This window comes from Mustelus asterias, chromosome 11, assembly GCF_964213995.1.
Source record: "Mustelus asterias chromosome 11, sMusAst1.hap1.1, whole genome shotgun sequence".
NCBI lineage: Eukaryota > Metazoa > Chordata > Chondrichthyes > Carcharhiniformes > Triakidae > Mustelus > Mustelus asterias.
This window is the reverse complement of record NC_135811.1, coordinates 37,664,650-37,686,192: the sequence shown is the minus strand read 5'-3', so window position 1 is coordinate 37,686,192 and position 21,543 is coordinate 37,664,650. Positions and strand designations below refer to the sequence as shown.

The following is a 21,543-nucleotide window of genomic DNA, read 5'->3' as shown; positions in this document are numbered from 1 at the left end:
TCACAGCGCAGCATTCCCACAGTATTATACTTAAGCTTTATCCATTTTGTTGTGTTAATTATAAAACGTACAAGTTAATCAAATACTTAGTAAAGATAGATAGTTGCTGCACCATTTAACATGCAGGGATTTATTTATTTATTTTGCTGTAATGATTAAGGAAACCATTACTTATATTTTTTCTAGGAAGCAATTAACATTTAACTGATTTTGGGGAGATCTTTTACAAATCGTTTTCAACCTTCCTTAACTGAAGAGGCACACACTTCCTCCACTTCTACATGCCTTTGCAACAGTATAAGGTCTGACGCACCATGAACAATGCTACAGTAAATTATTCCTACCATATCATTTTTCACAGTAAGCAGAATATGCACTGTTTCATAAGGAACACATTATAAGGAAAAATATATTGTTCTGCTGCTGTGTATGCGCCTTTAAGGCAGTGATGTCCAATTGCTGTTCACAAAATAAGGCCCAAAGTTTAATTTCTATTCACTTTAAAATCACAAATTTGGTTTTTGTTTCCAGATTTCATGAAGTAACTCAAAGACTGCAGTACTTTTGGTCCTTGTAACAAATTAATGTCCTATGTTAAATTTCACCTCGAGTGAGTTTTGGAGGGATTGTCGGACTGGAAGAGGTTAGAGACAGAGGGAGGAGAGATCTTAAAGGGGCTTTCATTCAAAGATGCAAAATTTTAATTTAAGGGTTTGGGTGACTGGAAGCCAATGGAGGTCTATGTGGACAGGTGAGTTGAACTTGATGTGTGATAGGATATGAAGCTGAAGGTTAGAGAATGAAGAGTGGGAGGTTGACCATGTTTAGCTAAAGATATTGCAGCTCTACTAAGACAGGAGGAGGGACAAGCAGGCTGAAAACCCAAAGATAGTGGTAGGATAGAGAGAGTTGGTGGACAAAGTGGAGTTGGATGTCCATTAAAGCTGCACCATGCTGGCAAATAATGCTACCTAGGGACAGCATGTAAGATAAGTAAAAGGGGGCCAAAGGTAGTTCATTGGGGGACTCTGGAGATAATGGTGTGGGGACACATTGTGAAAGGTAAGCCATTGCTGGCCTTCCTTTGGCGATGGTTGAACAGGCATGAGTGAAACCCAGCAAGGGTCATCCTGCTTAGCTGGAGATAGATGACGGGGCCACGTAGATAAAGCTTGCAGAGGGGCTAGAAAGATGGTAGAAGGATAATGTACCTTGGGTAATCTCTCTCTCCCCCACGTGCAAAGTAAATTCTTTCCACATCAGTAACATAAATAGAATCAGCAGGTTGTGAACAGCACTATGTATACACAATGTCAACTGAACACATCTTTATGATTCCGTATGAAAGAAAATACTGATCAAAAGTACCAGTTCCTCGGCTGCCTCCAATGAACAATTGTGAAATATAAAACTGGGTAACAAGTGGTGACTAAGAAACTCTAACAAAAAGTGTTTCTTTTACAACGTTAGGATAACGTGACAATTCAGCAGAATACATTTTTTCTTTAAGGAACACTCAGATATTGGCAAAAGGACAATGCAGGTCAACAATAAGCTCATTGAAAACTTTACAGCTATTCAGATGTGCTTACATTCAGACCTTTCAGTCTACATATGTCAGGGGTGGAACTGCATCATTTTCAGCTTCCTTGCCAGAATATTTGCAACTATGTGCCAAAACTAACAGAACCACTTGGAACAGTTAAAGAACCTTATCGTTCCTAAATACTCGATGCTATGTGCCGTGTCTCAAATTCACACAGGACAAAATGCTCCATTATATCATTGTCAATAAAACAGGAACGCAATGCAAGCCAAAATCATGCAAAGTCAAAATATTATTACATAAACACAACTAGACTGCAACAGACCTTGTTGAAAAACACGATGGTGAAAGGCAGGGAGAGGAAGTTTTTCTGTTGTCCAAGGTTCAGAGAAATAGGCCTGAAGCCAGGTCATACAGTATTTCAATGGTGCTGTCATTTCCTCTTGGTTTTCACATACCTCACAAGTAAATGAGGCCACTCTTGTCCTGCAGAATTAAATGATAACATTTCTTCAGCAAGTTTGGCATTTGTGAACTTTAAAATGGCTTCAACTGCATGGAAACAATCTTTTGTTAGTTTTCAATTTGACAACCAAATCTGAAGAGCAGTCTTCAAAATTGCAGATGAATAATAGTTCCCTAATGATTAAAAAAACAATTACAACATACCGAGCATTCTGGTGAAAATTGATTCAAATGCTCGCTGCCTTATATTTTCTCTTAATTTTTTTTCTATCAATGAACCCTGAGAGATTTGAACACAATTCATAATTTATGAAGACCAACTTACAATACTTGACTGTTGATTAATATGAAAGTTTATTTTCTATACCGCAGCAACAGTGTTTGCATTCAACATGTCAAGTTACTTGTTCAGCGAAAGATAATTATTTATAGACATAGCTCCTTGGAACCATAATAAATCATCCACATACATCTACTTCCAGGCATGGCCTCAAAATGAAGTTGGAATGGATAATTTTAACATGCCGTGAACGCTTTTGAATGCAGTTCTAAGTATTGCAAATCTGTTTGTGATTTTCCTTTACCTCTTTCAATCCGCATCAGATTCACAACGCTGGTTAAAATCCTCTGCTATATGAAGAAATACACTGCAAATACACCAGAAAAACGTATTTTCTTCTGTCTAATGATCCGTCCCAATTCAACATTTTCTTCACGAAGTTTACAATATATTTACAGTTCAAGAATATTTACTATGAAAATAATCAGATCAGAGAAAATGTGTTTCCTGTGATTAAGTGACACCAAAACCAGTGTTTAATCAAGAAGCTCAGTGACTTCCTATTGATGACATTACCTCACTAATTCCTGGCAGAATATGGAGAGAGATATTAAGGTAAAAAAAAATCATTGCTTACAATCACAGCTGTGGAATGTTTAAGTTGATATCACCACCACCCCCCCGCACCCCCACCATTCCCTCCCCCCACCATTCCCTCTCCCCATGTGCTTATGATAAGCCCTCCTTTAAAGCAGAGGTCAAGCTAATTTGTACCGGTGTGCTTGGAATTAATGTGAACCACTTTTATTATTTGTTCGATTTACATGGCAGCTTAACTATCATTTTCACAAAGAAGTTTTCAATTTGTATTAAATGGACACATTGCATGAAGTAATACAAAACACAGTACTTGATCTTTATGTCACATCACAGGACACTGTGGGACATCATGGAGATTCTGAGTTCACTTCACTTACACCCATCTGCATGGGTGAACAACAAAATGAATTTAGATAGAATTACATTAAACCCACCTCAGGAAATGGTATGTTTTTAACTCGGATTTAATCAGAATTAAGCACCATTTACATAGTACATTTAGATTGGAATTAAGGGCTGATTTAGATCAAATTAGAATTAAAAACCTCCATGTAAACAGGGTTTTGTATCAAGCTGTGTCATGTCATTGATTAACTTAATAAATCTCAGGCAGCACAAGGCAATAAAAAGCCTACTATTGGAGTGCTACCTGGTTTCTTCTACATCACTGTTCCTCATGTTAATAACAATAACTTTTTGTCCACACAGTTACATTTTGGTGAATCAGAACTTTGATTTGGTCGCACATCAATGTGGTTTATGCAAACTCTTAATTCTCGGCTAGGTACCTCAAATAGGAACATGAGCACTTTCAATCTAACAGATAATAAGATAGCATTAGAACTGTTACATCGTGCTGACGTGCACCTGCTTTACTCATTACTATGGTATCAGAAATATGTCAACTGCAAAGAAATGCAATCCGAACAAATCCCAGTTAAGAAAAATAACAAGAACTTTTGTTTGTAATTCTTTCAGACTAGTTATAAATCAACATTTGCTTTCAGAAACAAAAGGAATAGAATTTAACAAACCTTTAATCAACTTCTTGGAGGACATTATGGGGCAGTCAATTAATCTACTGCACCCACCGCATTCAGTTTCCTATTAGTAGCCAGAAAAGCATGCAGTAGTTCACAAGACTTTCTTGATTCCAAGTTCAAAAATCTTTCAGAAATTCTGGGGATTGCACGAGCAGAAGTTCGCTCAAGCAACCTTCTTCTAAATGTGTGTATTATCGGTATACTGAGTGCGTACTAGGCATAGGTGAATTGTGTTGCAAATCCATTAACTTGTGCCTTATATCATTAATAAATAATCTCAACAGTCTTAAGTGCAGCTTTTTTTCTGTAAATTGGTTTATACAATTTTATAAATAATACAAATTTATCTGTTACAAACCATGACTGATATTCCATTTTATCTGCATACAACACCAACTGTCGCCAACGTTGCGACTGGCTGAAGGAAACAGATTATGCAGCAGTTAAAACATGTACAACTTCCTACTGGTGTCTTGTCATTGCCATTACTTGGTACCACAGCTGGAGTATGTTAAAAGGTTCATTTAACAAGGAAAAATACATTTTGGTGACTTAAATATATTGACATAAGCATACTGACCAGATGTCAATGCATAATACTTAAAGAACTATTAAATAAACAGTCGCTATAATTGTACAAAATCAACGGAGTTATTTTAGAAATGTATTAAAATGTATTCTCTGGCACAGGAACATTTAAGCATATAAAATCAAAATCTAGTCATGCTTTCTAACATCTGTTTTTATTTGTTAAGCAAACAATTTAAAACCACTATCTTTTCAACACAGCTAGTTTCAATAATGAGACTAATACTGGTGTCCTTTAATTGTAATATTGTGAAGATTCTGAAATCCAGTGGGGGCAGTTTTGTATTCAGCACCCATTTGGAACTTGAAATTCAAGCATATGTACCTCAGGCCTCACTTGGTATGGTTAGCTTAGATAGCTGTCACTAACACCTAGGGGTTTATTAATAGGCAGAAATTAATTGTATGTAGACTGAATTAATGAGATGGAAAAACATGCATATTTCAGCTAATGCTGAGGGGAATGGCCTCTGTTGAAGCATCCTTAATGAAGTAGTCTGTCTAAAGCAATGATGTGCAGAACAGAACCCAGTGAATTAAAGTGCTCGGCTGATCATGTAGGTTGCAACTACTGTAAAAACTGCTGTGAAATGTAAACACCAGACAATGGTTTTAAGCACAAAGTTGACCCCTGTTGCGCATTCTGCAGCCTGCTATCTACAGATTTATAAATAAATGATTAGATGTAAAATCTCTGGAGGATTTTTCTTTTCCACAGCAATTACAGGAGCAGATTATTACCATTCAAGTGCAGTTCCAGTTAAAGTTCATTGACTGGCAGGAATCATTCATTTCTGTCCTTATGCCTTAAGTCGCTGTGACAGGGAAACTTACAGCTAAGCATGTAGTAAATAAACTGTAACAAGACAACTCAATATAAACATATACTGTGCATAGGTTGGTTTTAGGAAAAACAACATTAACAAAATCAGCAGACTAAATTGGCAAAATAAATTCCTTTTTAGTATGATCTGTCAACCAGGGCATTCATTCTATTGTCACCTTTGCATGGGTGTCATACTTTTATATAGTGCAATGATGTGTAAAATACTACAACTTGGACAATGTCTGATAAATGAATGCCTTAGATTTATATTATCCAATAAGATTACAAATATTCAGTGACTCTAACTAGTTCTTAGAATTAATGACAGGATGTGCATTTTATGTGATAGTCATCTCCGAGTGACTACAAGCATTCCATAATCATTTACAACCAGTAACATGCCTATCATTATGATCATGTTGAATGCTGCTTGTCTACTGTGGTTAGAAATTACACGTTCTGGAAAAGGCCATGTGCATGTGTATGAAGTAGAATTCTCCTCCCGCCATGACACTTCCTTTGGGAACTCTACAAAAAGGTTGTATAAACAGAAAGGGGGAAGGTACTTCTCAAGCAGGAATGTTATAATGAATCCCTGTTTGTGAGGGATAATTAGAAAGCATTTTAAAAGGGCCACACAAATAAATATTTGTGCATGTGTATGCACTTTGTAAGTACGGACAGGAAATGCACGATATGTGCACTACAGTGGAGAAATAGATCTCAACATCTTTCCACGATGACTTGATGGTATGAACTATGATAAATGAAATTATGAGTAGGTCACACTGTGGTTGGGTCATCTAGGAATATTTTCTAAATATTATAATGGTCCTTTATCGATTCTGCTTATGTGAAAAAGTTCCAGTGTGATGAGGACCTGGATAATAAGCCTCAAATTATAGCCATGATTATTTAGCCAAAATTAGTCAGTAGTCCTTCCTGGTCATACATGCTCAGCCTCACTAACTCAATGCAACACACTTAATGCAACAAAGTAGAAACGGAGTTAGACTGCACTCCATGTGTACTTCAGCAAAAAACAGTTCAGTGCATGGAATTAGCATGCCAGTTGAGTTTTAGTAAAGAGCTAATTGTCCGACCAACTCTTGACCATATTAAATCATGAAGGTGGTCCAGCTGAATAAGACAGATATTGGTCTCAGTCAGTAGCTTTTGAAATTCCAAGCAATGATAGACAGCTCCTTAAACTGGTCTTACATCTTGTGCCAAGATTTGGTTTGCCACTGCAAAATCATCTTTTCCAACTGGACTACTTTTACATTCTTAAAGTTAGCAACCTCAAACTAGAGTCACACTGCTGTTCCATGATTCAACAGAATGCAAGAACCACATTGCTTAAAGCAAGAACTACAGTCCAACTACTTTAATACATAGTTGCTGGTAGAGCTTTTGAGGTTCTGTGGAAATCCACTGCTTCCCTTTTTGATCTCAAGTTTTTTGCCTGTTTGTTTTCTGTCCCCGTAGAGCTACTGATTAACAATTATAACAATTGAATTAAAAAGAGCTTTTTTATTGTACTCCCAAAGTAATTTTGAATAGATGGAAAATATTACAAACAGGTCAGAAGTTCAATGAACTGAAACAGCAATTTGAGTTTATTTACAAAATCGGGAAAACTTAGAGCAAATTTGTCTATCATCGGAGTAAAAAAAAGATAAATATCATACATTTCATCAGGTGTCATTTCATAAGATTTCGTCAGACTATTCCTTCACCAGTAATTAGAATGATCTTTTGGGAAAATAACTTAAAAATCCTTAATGTTTGATAGTGGACCAGACATCTTGTGCTCCAGGTAGGAAAAGAAAGAACAGAGGAGTAGGCCATTTGGTCCCTTGGGTCTGCTCCACTATTTAATATGACCATGGCTGATCCTCTATCCTAATGCAATATACCCACTCCCAACCCATACCCCTTGATTCCTTTAGGGTTTATTTCCTTCTTAAAATTATTCAGTGATTTGGCCTCCACAGCCTTCTGTGGGAGGGAGTTCCACAGGTTCACCAGTCTGAGTTGAGAAATTTCTCTTCATCTTGGTCCTAAATGGTCTGCTCCATATCCTGCAACTGTGACTCCTTATTCTAGACCGGCCAGCCGGAGGAAACAACATCCCTACATCTTTTTGATTCGATTTATTGTCACATGTATTAACATAGTGAAAAGTATTGTTTCTTGCAGGCTATACAGACAAAACATACCGTCCATAGAGAAGGAAACGAGAGAGTGCAGGATGTAGTGTTACAGTCATAGCTAGGGTGTAGAGAAAGATCAACTTAATGCAAGGTAAGTCCATTCAAAAGTCTGACAGCAGCAGGGAACAAGCTGTTCTCGAGTCCGTCGGTACGTGACCTCAGACTTTTGTATCTTTTTCCCGAAGGAAGGAGGTGAAATAGAGAATGTCCGGGGTGCATGGGGTCCTTAATTTAGAAGAATGAGAGGGGATCCAGTTGAAACGTTTACAATTCTGAGGGGTCCGGACAGACCAGCTCCCATCTATTGACTCAAAACGGTATGTTTTGTCTGTGTAGCGTGCAAGAAACAATACTTTTCACTGTATGTTAATACATGTGACAATAATAAATCAAATCAAAAAGATGTAGGGATGTTGTTTCCTCTGGTTGGCTGGTCTAGAATAATTATGCTGGCTGCTTTGCCAAGGCAGCGGGAAGTGTAGACAGAGTCAATAGATGGGAGGCTGGTCTGTCCAGACCTCTCAGAATTGTATACGTTTCAATTGGATCCCCTCTCATTCTTCTAAATTCCACTGTTTACAGGCCCAGTCGACCTAACCTCTCCTCATATGACAATCCTGCCATCCTAGGAATCATCTGGTGAATCTTCACTGCACTCCCTCTATGGCAAGTATATCCTTTATTAAGTAAGGAGACTAAAACTGTACACAATACTCCAGGTGGGTCTCAGCAAGGCCCTGTACAGCTGAAGCAAGACATCCTTGCTCCTGCACTCAAATCCTCTGGCAATGAAGACCAAAATACCATTCATAAAAAACGAATAAGTCAAATGCCTTGCTGTCAATGACAGTTACTCTTGCCGGCAATAAGTTCTCTTGTCCAGACCTAGACCTAGCTTATGACAAGGTATGGAACCAAGTAGCTTTGACTAAATACAAACTACATCAGTGAATACGTTTTGTGGCTTGACAGCATTATTGTTGGTTCATTTCCATTATTTTGAAGATGATCAGGAAAATGCTGATAGATTTGCCCTACTTTTTAGGGTCAATTCCCTGCTGAACTAACATTTCACACTGAGGAACACCTGCAGAGAGGAACAGACAAACTTCCTCAGCTTATAAAGAGCTTGATTTGACCATCAGCATCATGACAACCAATGCCATTGTCCAGGATGTTGGCACACCACCAACTATCTGCATTGGTAATGAATCACTGGAGGTTGTTGATAGATTTACATATCTAGACTTCAGAATCACCAACAATTATTACCCGATGCTGAAATCGCCACACACATGGCAAAAGCTGCAGCTATGTCTAAGCAGAGAAAGCGTGTGTGAAACAATAGCAACCTGACTGAGAACATCAAACTATGAAGTTATCAAGCCTACATCCTTAGCGCAGTCCTTTCCAATGGTGAGACCTGGATGACATACACTAGGGCTGAGAAAAGGCCGAACAGTTTCCTTGTTCACTGTCTCAGACATGTTCTCAGCATCTCCTGGCAGGACAAGGTCACCCAACAATGGTCCTGCTGCTTTCTAATTTCATCAGCATACACTAATTTCCAAGCCAATGTTGTCACTGGCTCAGTCACGTTCATTGAATAGAAGATGGCTTTATATCCAAAGATCTTCTGTATGGCGAAATTGACTACTGGGTTCTCAACTTCCTGGGTTTCCATTCTGCTACAAGGAACAGCTGCAAGCGAGATAAGGAAATGGCGGATATTGACACTGATCACTGGGAAGCAATCATTGGTGGCCATGTCCTCTGGAGGCTGACTGCATGATAGGGCATTGTAAGAGGCGAGGAGAAATTATAAAGCCCAGCTAGCCTGGAGGAGGGCCCAGAGAAAACAGAGGCCAGTGAATTGAGCACCTTCTCAGTCCTCCTCTGAAGCAGAGACTGTCATTTCAGAATGGGGCTCCCGTGCCACAAGAGGCAATGCTTAACACAGAGCTGCCCCATCATGGTGCAAACCATCATCTTATGAGATGGTCAATTCTCCACATCACCAGGGAGCTGCACTGTATCGATTTGGTTGTCCTCATTATAGCAAGAATGTTGTTGAGGCCCATAACCTCACAATGTTCACTGACTCAGCATATTGTATTTACACATCCACCTTTAAACATCCGACAGCAGGACTACCTCCACTTTAGCAGCCAGTAGCTGAAGTTAAGTGGCTGCTCCATCACTTGCCTGGGATTTCTTTCCCCTCATTTTTGTCTGTCATTTCTTAGCCTAGTCCCTTTCAAAATTGACAAAACGTGTTGAGACATGTTCTGACCTCTTTTCGCAGCTGCAAGGCTTTGTGTTTTCTGACTCTGACACTCTTCTTTCATTCTTCACAACCCTCTAACTTTCATCCTTGCTGTAAATTTCCCTTCCCATTAACACTGAGCTTCCTATTTACATTAAATCTGCACCTGGAGCTACAATTAATTAGAATAATGAGCTGAACACAAAGATCATGCACAAATAGTACATTTCACTCCAGAGTGATGTTTTATACCCGGTTGAAGCCACTTAGAAGCTAAACTGCTGCAATCTTGGAGATTCGTTCTGATGTATCCAAAAGTTCTGCAAGGACTGAACAGAATGATGAAAGTGGATTTCTACTCCCTTTCCGAGCTGACCCATCCAGAACAGTATCAATGAGGTTTGGCAAATTTTAAATTAGTGCAGGCCAAGAAGTTGGCAGGAATCAGCCATCTATTGTTGAAATTGGATGAGTTGAAGGACACCGCAAAGTGCCGGCTCCAAGTGGAGAAGATCTCCAAGAAGATCGCGCATATCGACACAGACATCAAATTTCTACAAAGATGCAAGAAAGCAGACAAGATACCGAAATCTTCTCCAGAGCCTTCAACATGTCATTGATGAAGACGAACATCTCGCCAAGGCCATCCCCACACCCCCACTTCTTGCCTTCAAACAACCGCACAACCTCAAACAGACCATTGTCCGCAGCAAACTACCCAGCCTTCAGGAGAACAGTGACCACGGCACCACACAACCCTGCCACAGCAACCTCTGCAAGACGTGCCAGATCGACACGGATGCCATCATCTCATGTGAGAACACCATCCACCAGGTACACGGTACATGCTCTTGCGACTCGGCCAACGTTGTCTACCTGATATGCTGCAGGAAAGGATAACCCGAGGCATGGTACATTGGGGAGACCATGCAAAAGCTACGACAACGAATGAATGAACACCGCTCGACAATCACCAGGCAGGAGTATTCCCTTCCAGTTGGGGAACACTTCAGCAGTCACGGGCTTTCAGCCTCTGATCTTCGGGTAAGTGTTCTCCAAGGCGGCCTTCACGACACACGACAACGCAGAATCGCTGAGCAGAAACTAATAGTCAAGTTCCGCACACGAGGACGGCCTCAACCGGGATCTTGGGTTCATGTCACACTATCTGTAACCCCCACGACTTGCCTGGACTTGCAAAATCTCACTAACTGTCGTGGCTGGAGACAATACACATCTCTTTAACCTGTGCTTAACCCTCTCTCCACCTTTAAGACTTGATTACCTGTAAAGACTCGCATTCCAACCATTATCTTGTAAATTGAGTGTGTGTCTTTATATGCCCTGTTTGTGAACTGAAATCCCACTCACCTGATGAAGGAGCTTGAGGCTCCGAAAGCTAGTGCTGCCAAATAAACCTGTTGGACTTTAACCTGGTGTAGTGAGACTTCTTATTGAAGGACACTGCCAGGGACCTGAGAGAACAGGCACAGGGGAGATGGATCATAGTGGTTAGGCAGGTTGGACAAGACTGGGAAGTCCAGCATTTCCCTGTGAAGTCCTGATGAGCATTCCTGCAAGAGAACTTCATATACATGTTAAAAACTTATCTCACTGGTGCCCTTCTGCCCACAATACAGCTCCCAGAAGATTTGCTCTGACGGGAATCCCAGCACTACTATCTTCACGAAGCCTCAAGTTAAAGTAGCAGTTGGCCCCTTTATGCTATGAGAACCTGAAGGATTCTTTCAATTTCTGGCAGATGTCCTTGCTCGACAATCACCAGGCAGGAGTATTCCCTTCCAGTTGGGGAACACTTCAGCAGTCACGGACTTTCAGCCTCTGATCTTCGGGTAAGCGTTCTCCAAGGCCCCAATGTGCTTGCGTTCAATGTCTGAGTTACCCACTAACTCTCCCGTTTGTTCAAAATTTTCTTTTTCAAATATTTAATCAACTTTTTCACCCATCATTGGGCCAGATCAGGTACTCCATTTCCCAATGGTGTTTGGGGGGGTGGGGGGAGTTTGGAAATTCTCCTAATTTGTCCTTTTATTATTTTGGTAATGGTCATTAATTGATGTCATTAGTTATCAACTCACCGCGAGAGTAAATATTTGTCTTATTTACCATATCAATAGTATCATAATATCCAACACTTTTATCAAACATCCTCCTAATCGTCTCTATTCTGTTGAAAAAGCTGCCCTTTCACTAATTTCACCTCATAAGTAAATGGCATAATGCTGATTTCATCCTCAAAATTGGGCAGCATGGTGACACAATGGTTAGCACTGCTGCCTCACAGCGCCAGGGACCCAAGTTCAATTCCAGCCTTGGGTGACTGTTGTCTGGAGTTTGCACGTCCTACCAGTGTCTGCGTGGGTTTGCTCCGGGTGCTCCGGTTTCCTGCCACAGTCTAAAGACGTGTGGGTTAGGTGGATTGGCCATACTCAATTGCCTTTCGTGTCAGGGAGATTAGCAGAGTAAAAACGTGGCGTTACGGTGATAGGGCCCAGATGGTATTGTTGTCAGTGCAGGCTTGATGGGCCGAATGGCCTCTTTCTGCACAGTAGGGATTCTATGATTCTATTAAAATTGAAGACCTGAATTAGCCAAAAGTGGAAATTACTGTACTTTTTCCATTTTGTTCCCCCATTTTATTTTCACTAAATGCCTATTGCAATCCAGAAATGAAATTTTATAATTACTGGTGCTGTTAAATCATTTCTATTCTTTCAGCTATTATTAACTGAAAAATTGGGGCATTTCAGTGATACTCCTATGGACCAACTTGGAGAAATTGGAGTAGCATGCCTGAAACTTCTGTTCTAATATATATATCTGCAATTTATGATAAAACTGTGCTGTTCTTCTCATTAGAATTCTTTTTGAGCAGTGGTACATGCCAGTGAGCTAAAGTAGCCTTCCACCCTTATGTCCATTAACCTGACACATTGACCACCAACAATGCACCGCCATGTAACACATGCATCACAGTACATTCATAATCTGTTCAAGAAGTTAAGAACAAACTAACATATTCTCTAACTTTAACAGCATAATGGTTTTGACACCACATAGAGAACAACGTTTAATGTACATGCACATACTTGCAGCATAACTCACATAATTGGAGGTCGGTCACCAGTGGTGTGCCCCAGGGATCTATTCTGAGACCCTTGCTGTTTGTCATTTACATAAATGACCTGGATGAGGAAGTGGAGGGATGGGTTGGTAAGTTTGCCGACGACACGAAGGTTGGTGGGGTTGTGGATAGTCTGGAGGGATGTCAGAAGTTACAGAGGGACATAGATAGGATGCAAGACTGGGCGGAGAAGTGGCAGATGGACTTCAACCCAGATAAATGCGTAGTGGTCCATTTTGGCAGGTCGAATGGGATGAAGGAGTACAATATAAAGGGAAAGACTCTTAGTACGGTAGAGGATCAGAAGGACCTTGGGGTCCGAGTCCTTAGGACTCTAAAATTGGCCCCGCAGGTGGAGGAGGTGGTTAAGAAAGCATATGGTGTGCTGGCCTTTATCAATCGAGGGATTGAGTTTAGGAGTCCGGGGATAATGATGCAGCTATATAGGACCCTCGTCAGACCCCACTTGGAGTACTGTGCTCAGTTCTGGTCGCCTCATTACAGGATGGATGTGGAAAAGATTGAAAGGGTGCAGAGGAGATTTACAAGGATGTTGCCTGGATTGAGTGGCATGCCTTATGAGGATAGGCTGAGGGAGCTCGGTCTTTTCTCCTTGGAGAGATGTAGGATGAGAGGAGACCTAATAGAGGTATATAAGATGTTGAGAGGCATAGATCGGGTGGACTCTCAGAGGCTTTTTCCCAGGGTGGAAATGGCTGCTACGAAAGGACACAGGTTTAAGATGCTGGGGATAGGTACAGGGGAAATGTTAGGGGGAAGTTTTTCACACAGAGGGTGGTGGGCGAGTGGAATCGGCTGCCGTCAGTGGTGGTGGAGGCAAACTCAATAGGGTCTTTTAAGAGGCTGCTGGATGAGTACATGGGACTTAATAGGATGGAGGGTTATAGGTAGGCCTAAAAGGTAGGGATATGTTCGGCACAACTTGTGGGGCCGAAGGGCCTGTTTTGTGCTGTAGTTTTCTATGTTTCTATAATGCTATATTTAACTACTGCATCTATAATATAGAACCATAGAATCCCTACAGTGCAGACAGAGGCCATTTGGCCCATTGAGCCTGCACCAACAACAATCCCACCCAGGCCCAATCCCTGTAACCCCATGTAATTACCCTGCTAATCCCCCTGATGTTAAGGGGCAATTTAGCATGGCCAATCAACCTAACCTGCAGGTCTTTGGACTGTGGGAGAAAACTGGAGCACCTGGAGGAAACCCATGCAGACACAGGGAGAATGTGCAAACTCCACACAGACAGTGATCCAAGCCGGGAATCAAACCTGGATCCCTGGTGCTATGAAGCAGCAGTGCTAACCACTGTGCCACTCTATGATATTCCTGTGCTAAAATGTATAAGAAAGAAGTAATATCAATGAAGAAATGCACAGGTGTCCCGTATGCTAATCAAACTGCCAGCTTTGAAACTAATCAGAATAATGTCTGCATGGTTTATGATTGAAAACATTGAACTATTTTACATCACCCTCAGTAATCATCAACAGATAACAACATATAGGTAAGTTACTGACAAGAGCAATTTCAAGGGAATTTTAAGACCATTGAGTGTTCAGGTATTTCAGACCGTTATGCAATAGTAAGTGCATCCAATTTTCACCTGGCCAGAAACACTGTACATTCCAATACACAACATTGTAGCATACTGCCAGCAGTAAGGCATTCAGTGAAATGTTAGCTGGAATTACTCAAATTTACTGCCTCAATGAGCGGGATCGAGGTACCTGACCTATGTTAATGAATGTGATTTTGTATAGTGTTGATGGTAAAGGGCAACACATTGAGTGAAAAGCCAATGAAGATAAAAAATAGCAGAGATTCCAAGATTTATTATTAAAACAATCTTCAAAATTCAGAAATTTCTTTGTACTAGTACAAAATTCTAGCCAAAGGAGAGCATATATAGGCTTGGACTACAATTATACAATTCTGAATATTGCTTCAAAACTGAATTCATGTCCTGTCTGTCTCCTTGGTGTGTATAAACATATTAGAAATCCCTTTGCAAGGTTGTTCTCTGTGCTCTTTGCCCCCTTGCTGGTCCATACAAATTGATTTCTAATCAACAGACATTGTTCATTATAATAATACAATAAATGATTTCATTTGTTTTAATCTTCAGGATTGAAGGACTCTGAACTTTTCAAATCAGCTAATTCCTGCAAATGAGGTGCATTCCAGCCATCGAGAACATCGACAAATTGGTTGTGATGCACAGCATTACAACAATAAAGTTTAGACATTAAGTGAGCTCCACAACAAAGACTTAATTAAAATCACTAGCACTAATTCTGTGATTCTACACCATGGGGAAGCTGTAATCTCAGGGAGTGCTGGTCGGAAATGGAGCTACAAGATTGTAGATCCAATTCTCCAACTCTGCCAGTGCTGCTCCCCACTGAGATCACAAAATTAACACTTAGAAGACAGTCCCGTCTATCAAAGTTTTGAAATGGCTAAAGTCTCCGATATATAAAACTCCCCTTCCCTTATCCCACCCCACCATGCTTGTGTCTTCCTCCCTCTTCTGAAGACGGTGTCTTAACAGTTACAAATTTGGATTGTGCCATTCATATTTCTCATGTTCAGGGACATCCTTTCGTGTTCCTTACATTCCAGAGTTGGCTCACATTGCTCAATTTCTACTTATATAATAGTCACCCAGGTGATTTAATAATACTCCCTTCTTAACTTACAAACTGGATACTGTAAACCCATGCATCTCCAATGTACACTTCTGCATTTTAGCAAAATCAGAACTGATGAACGCTGGCAAGACAAGATTGATAAACCAAGAAGCTGGCTTATTAAGAATGTCATTAGTGAGTGCTAGAGGCACCATAAGTTGAGCTTGATCCTGCTCTGGCCTGACTTCCACATTTTGCTTTAGGGATCATTTCGTAGCAATCAAAAACTGGCACCCTGGCTGTTACTCCTCTTTTCACTGCTGTGGCTTTCAGGTTCTTGTGGAATTACATCAGGATATTTCAACCTAGCACAAAATTGAACTAACAAGTTAAGTTTGACAAATTCAATAGAGTTCCTTTTGAAAAGCTAGCTGCTTGACTACATAAAGGGAATGCAATAAATGTAATGGGTATGGATTTTCAGAAAGCCTTCAATAAGGTACCTTATAAAAGGCTTGTTAAAAAATCCTCAGCGCATGTTAGAAGGAATGGTACCATGTGGAGAGAAATTTAGTTAATCGACAAGAACATTAGAATAAATGCACGTTGCTTGGATGAAAGTGAAGTGTCCTTGGGCTAAAGTTGGGTCTATCGTTATTCACGGAATATATAGATGATCTTGACTTGGGTTCAGAGATCATGGTCAGAATTTTCCCAAAATATTTCTAAGTGTCAAAACGGCAGGAAAACTGGAGTGTTCCATGCCAGTCTCTCAGGCACACTCCGCATCACAATCTTTAGACAGAGTCCTCACGGAGCTATGGAGGCTCCAGGCACATCACTCTCCCAAAGTGGCTTCAGCTGAGCGCTGTTAGCAAGGGGGAGCTGCATTTAAACACTAGCAATGCACTCACAGTCAGTCATGCCAGGCAGCTCCACGCTTAAAGAGGGAGCTCTGGAACAGCTGCTGGATGCAGTGAAGGAGAGGAGGGCCATCTTTGTCCCCCCACCTCGACAACCTCGGGGTCAGGCTGGCTACCTTGTGTAGGGTGCTCACCATCCACCTCGCAGGCAAGGTAGGGTCCAGTTTAACATTTGATCTGAGAAAGGCACCTCTGACTGCAGCTCTCCCTCAGTCCTGCACAGGCAAGTCTAGATTATGTACTCATGTCTCTGGAGGGGGACTTTAATTCACTACTTTCTGACTCAGCAGGCTGGCATGATAGGGTGTGAAGAACAAAGATGCTTAAGGGTTCAAATATACAATTCCATGAAACTATGAGTACAGGGAGCTAATCAACAACTACTTGCATTTATGTAAAATGTCTTTAATACAGTAAACATCGCAAGGTGCTTCACAGCAATGATTAACAGTTCAACATTTAACACCAAGCTACATAAGAGATATTAGGAAAGATGATCAAAAACTTGTACAAAAAGGTCGATTTTAATTATAAGGGAGAGATAGGCAAAGAAATAGAGGGGGTTAGACAGGGAATTCTGGAAATTAGGACCAAAGCAACTGAAATCATGGCTACCAATGGTGGGATTTGAATACAGAATGGCAAAGAGGCTAAAATTGAAAGAGTGTGATGATCTAGGAATTTTGTAGGGCTGCAGGGGGCTACAGAGAGACTTAAAAACAAAGATCAGAATTTTGGAGGCTTTGCTCGATCAGGAACCAGCATAGGTCAGCAAGTACAATGGTGACGGGTTAACTTGATGTGATTAAGGCATGGTTTGCAGATTCATGGATGGTCTCAAATTTACACAAGCGCACAACGTAAGAATACAAGAAATAAAATCAGGAGTCGGTCACTGGGCCCTTCAAGCCTGTCTCACAATTTTAATATGATCGCAGCAGATTTATGCCGACTTCAACTCCTTTTTGGTGTCATTTCCCTATAGCCTTCTCTTCCTCGATCAGTCAAATATTTATTCACCTCCACTTTAAATACTTCTAATGATGCAGCATCCACCACCCTTTGGGGCAGAGAATCCCAGAAAAAATTTCTACGCTTCTCAATTTTAAATGACCAGCCCTTTATCTTGGAGCTGTGTCCCCTTGTTCGAGACTGTCCCACTAGTGAAAACAGTTATTTACCCTGTCAAGTTCCTCAAGATCTTATATGTTTCAATAAGGTCACCTCTCACTCTTCTAAACTCCAAGAAATACAGACCCAGGCAATTTTGTCTCTCTTGATAGGGCAACCCTCTCATCCCGGGAATTAGCCTGGTGAATCTCCTTTGGACTGCCTCCAAATATTACTACAACCTTTTTTAGGTAAAGGGACCAAAACTGTATACAATATTCCAGTTGAGTTCTAATGACCACCCTGTACAATTGCAACAGAATCTCCCTATTTTTAAACTCTAACCCCTTTGCAATAAAGGCCAAAATGCCATTTGCCTTCTTAACTACTTGTTGAACCAGCCTGCTTAGCTTTTTGTGATTCATCCACTAGAACACCGATATTCCTCTGTACTTCATTCACCTGCAGTCTTTCCATTTGGATAATAATCTGCTTTTGATTCCTCCGACCGGAGTGCATGATCTCACACTTCCCCACATTAAACTCCATTTGCTAGGTTTTGCCCAGTCACCTAATCTATCTATATCCCGTTGCAGAATCACAATACCCTCGTCAGAACATGCCCTTCAACCTATCTTCAACACCATCGGCAAATTTGAAAACCTTACATTCTGTTCCTTTCTCCAGGTCATTCGTGCAAACGGTAAACAATTGCGGACTGAGACTGATCCCTGTGGTATTCCACTAATTACATCTTTCCACTCTGAAAAGGACTCGTTTATTCCAACTCACTGTTTTCTATGTAACAGCCAGTTTTCAATCCATGCTAACACACTTCCTCCAATTCCATGGGCTTTTATTTTAAGCACTAGTCTCTCATGCAGCACCTTGTCAAATGCCTTTTGGAAATCTAAATACACGACACCTTCAGGTTCCCTTCTATCTACTCTCTCTGTTACATCCTCAAAGAATTTGAACAGATTTGTTAAACATGATTTACCTTTCGTAAAACTATGTTGGCTAGGTTTGATTATATTCAGCTTTCCTAAATGATTAGCTAATTCCTCTTTGATTATTGGCTCCAGCTTCTTGCCAATAATAGATTTTAAACTGTCCTAAAGATCCCTGCTTTCTGACTTTCACTCTTTTGAACAAGGGAGTTCCATTGGTTGTTTTCAAAAAACTTCAACCAATGTCCACTATCTCTGCAACCACTTCCATTAAAACCCTAGCATGCAGTTCATCGGGTCCTGGTGACTTGTCTGCCTTTAGCCACTTTAGTTTCTCTAATACTCTATCCCTTGTGATTGGGATTTTTGAGAGTCCTAGCATGTTATTTGAAATCAGCCCATCTGATATCTTAGGGATTTTTGCCATCATGGTAAAGGCTGATGGAAAAAATTTAGCATATCTACCATTTCTTTATTTGCTGTTATCAATTCACCTCGTTCAGTAGAGGTCCCACGTTTACCTTAGCCGCCTGCTTCCTATTTAGATATCCATAGAAACTCTTACTCTTTGTTTTTATGCTGCATGCAAGTTTTCTTTCAAAATTCATTTTCTCCCTTCTTATGAGCTTTCTGCTGCAGGATTCTAAAACCTTCTCTTGCCACTTTGTATATCCTGCTTTTCAATTTAACATTATTCTCAACCTCCTGTGTTAACCACGGATTTTGCCTCTTTCTCATGGAATCCCTCTTTTTAATTGGGATAAACTCCTGCTCGGCATTTTGGACCAGTTGTTTCAATATCTGCTACTCTTCACCTACTGACCGATATGTTAACTTCTTTACCCAGTTCACTTTAGACAACTCCTCCCTCATACCATTATAATTGCTCTTATTTAAGTTGAAGACACTGGTTATGGACCTATGGTGTTCATCTTCAAACTGTATCTGAAATTCTATCATATTGTGGTCACTACCTCCAAGGGGATCCTTCACCACAAGATTCCTCATTAATCCTTCTTCATTAAACAAAACCAAATCTAAAATCGCCCATTCCTGGGTAGGATCCACAACATACTGCTCTAAAAAGCAACGTCTGATGCACTCCACAAATTCTTCTTCTACGCTACCATTGCCGGTTTGGTTTGTCCAATCAATATGTAGATTAAAATCTCCCATGATAATTGCAGTTCCCTTCAAACATGCCCTTACTGTTTCCCCATTTATGCCCTGAATTCTTGAGAGGTTACATTTTGGGGAACAGGCGCTTGAGCAAAATATTCTTGCAGGGCCAAGGGTAAGAGCAAAAGAATGGGCCTGACTGTATTGCTCCACAGAAAGCTGGTGTGGACTCAATTGGCTGAATGCCACACCCATTTCTGTGCCATAATGACTCTAGGTGGAGGAAGCCTTGGTGACAGTGCAAATTTGTGGTCCAAAGCTCACCATGGTGCTAAATAGAGCACTATGGCTGTGATCAGTCTGGTTCAGCTTCAGACAGTTGCCAGGGAGAGGGATGGCATAGGTGGCTGGGGAACAGAGTTTGGGGCAGGGACAAAGTCAAGGGCTTCAGTTTTTCCATTATTTAGCTGGAGAAAATCTTTTCTCAAAAAATAAAAAAGGTTATCCAGCAGTTTGGGCTTCAGAAATAGAGTTGCAGAATACAAGAGTAAAGGACTAATAATACATTTTTCCAAAACATACCCGGATATTGGTGGCAGCCTTCCATCTTTTAAGACGGTGATTTGTGCCGTGGTCGTGCTTGGTATACTTGCTTTCAGTCATTCTTCACAAAAGTAATTCAGATTACAATGTTTGATTTTTTAAAAAAGTTTCCAATCTTTACTTTTAGGCAACTACCCTCTGCTACCATATTCCCTCCAAAACCAGATGGGGAAGTATGAAATTAGATGTCAAACATATTACTAGGTCTATTGACATAATGTAACATTACATATATCTACCTCCTCCCTAACCAACACCCAATGTTCTCGAGGTCTTACCCTATATGTGCTCAAGGTACTTAATCAATCCTTCACCTGTATATCCTTAATCTTGATACAACATACCATTACCACTGAAGGGATATGACAGCAGCAAAGGAAAGAATAAGCCAAAGAGTGTCAGTGCCAGAACACAACCCTGTTTGACCCCCAATGTAAATCTCAAAGGGTTCTCATGTTGCTGAATCATATAGTCATAGATAGAGCAAATCAGTCTGAGTGCATTAGAATAGACCACCTCCGCTCAAATGGTCGAATGCCTTTATTAATCTCAACAAGGCAATATTTAAAGTAGTCTCTTTTGTTCATCACATTTCTCTTGCAATTGATGGACCAAGAGGACTATGTCAATTGTAGATCTTCCAGTTCTGAAACCACACTCGGATTTGGGATTGACGTTCAGCCAAGATATGCAGTCTGACAAGGACGATGTAGGCAATACTTTTCTCACAATGCAGGGAGGCGCCTGGATAGCTGTTGCAATCGCTGCCGTCTGTACAGGGTCACAATCTATACATCATGCATAATTTGGGCACTACTCCCTCCTTCTACTAGAGACTGAAAAGTTTGTGGGGATGCTGCAGGAATTCTGGTTTCCATGCTGATGAGTTCACGTGGTAAAGCATCATCCTCTGGAGCTTTGCCCATGGCAAGTCAGTCAATAGCTTTACTGATCTCCTCCACAGTGAGTTCGATATCCAGCTCCGCCATGACAAGGCAGGTTCCTATCATGTCAAGAGCTTCCTCAGTGACCATGTTCAGCATAGAATACTCATCAAGATAGTGTCCCACCCATCTCTCGAACTGTTATTGCAGTTGGTGATGAACTCCACTACTTCCTGTTTTCAGTGAAGCCCTTTTCTTTGCTGAAGGACCTGTTGCCTTTATAATCCTTTCATACATGCCCAGACATTCACTATGCCAAAGG

The 21,543-nt window shown here is 40.7% G+C and overlaps 1 protein-coding gene across 6 annotated transcripts in view; it reads right to left on the bottom strand.

Annotated features, from left to right (window-relative positions):
- The window catches only part of LOC144500475 (methylated-DNA--protein-cysteine methyltransferase-like), a 422,956-nt gene that overhangs the window by 184,289 nt on the left and 217,124 nt on the right, over window positions 1–21,543 (bottom strand). For all 6 annotated transcript variants that reach the window (XM_078223457.1, XM_078223453.1, XM_078223455.1 and 3 more), the window contains one exon: window positions 1,872–2,032. In XM_078223457.1, coding sequence (XP_078079583.1) covers window positions 1,872–2,032 — 161 coding nt within the window. The remainder of the gene's footprint in view (window positions 1–1,871; window positions 2,033–21,543) is intronic.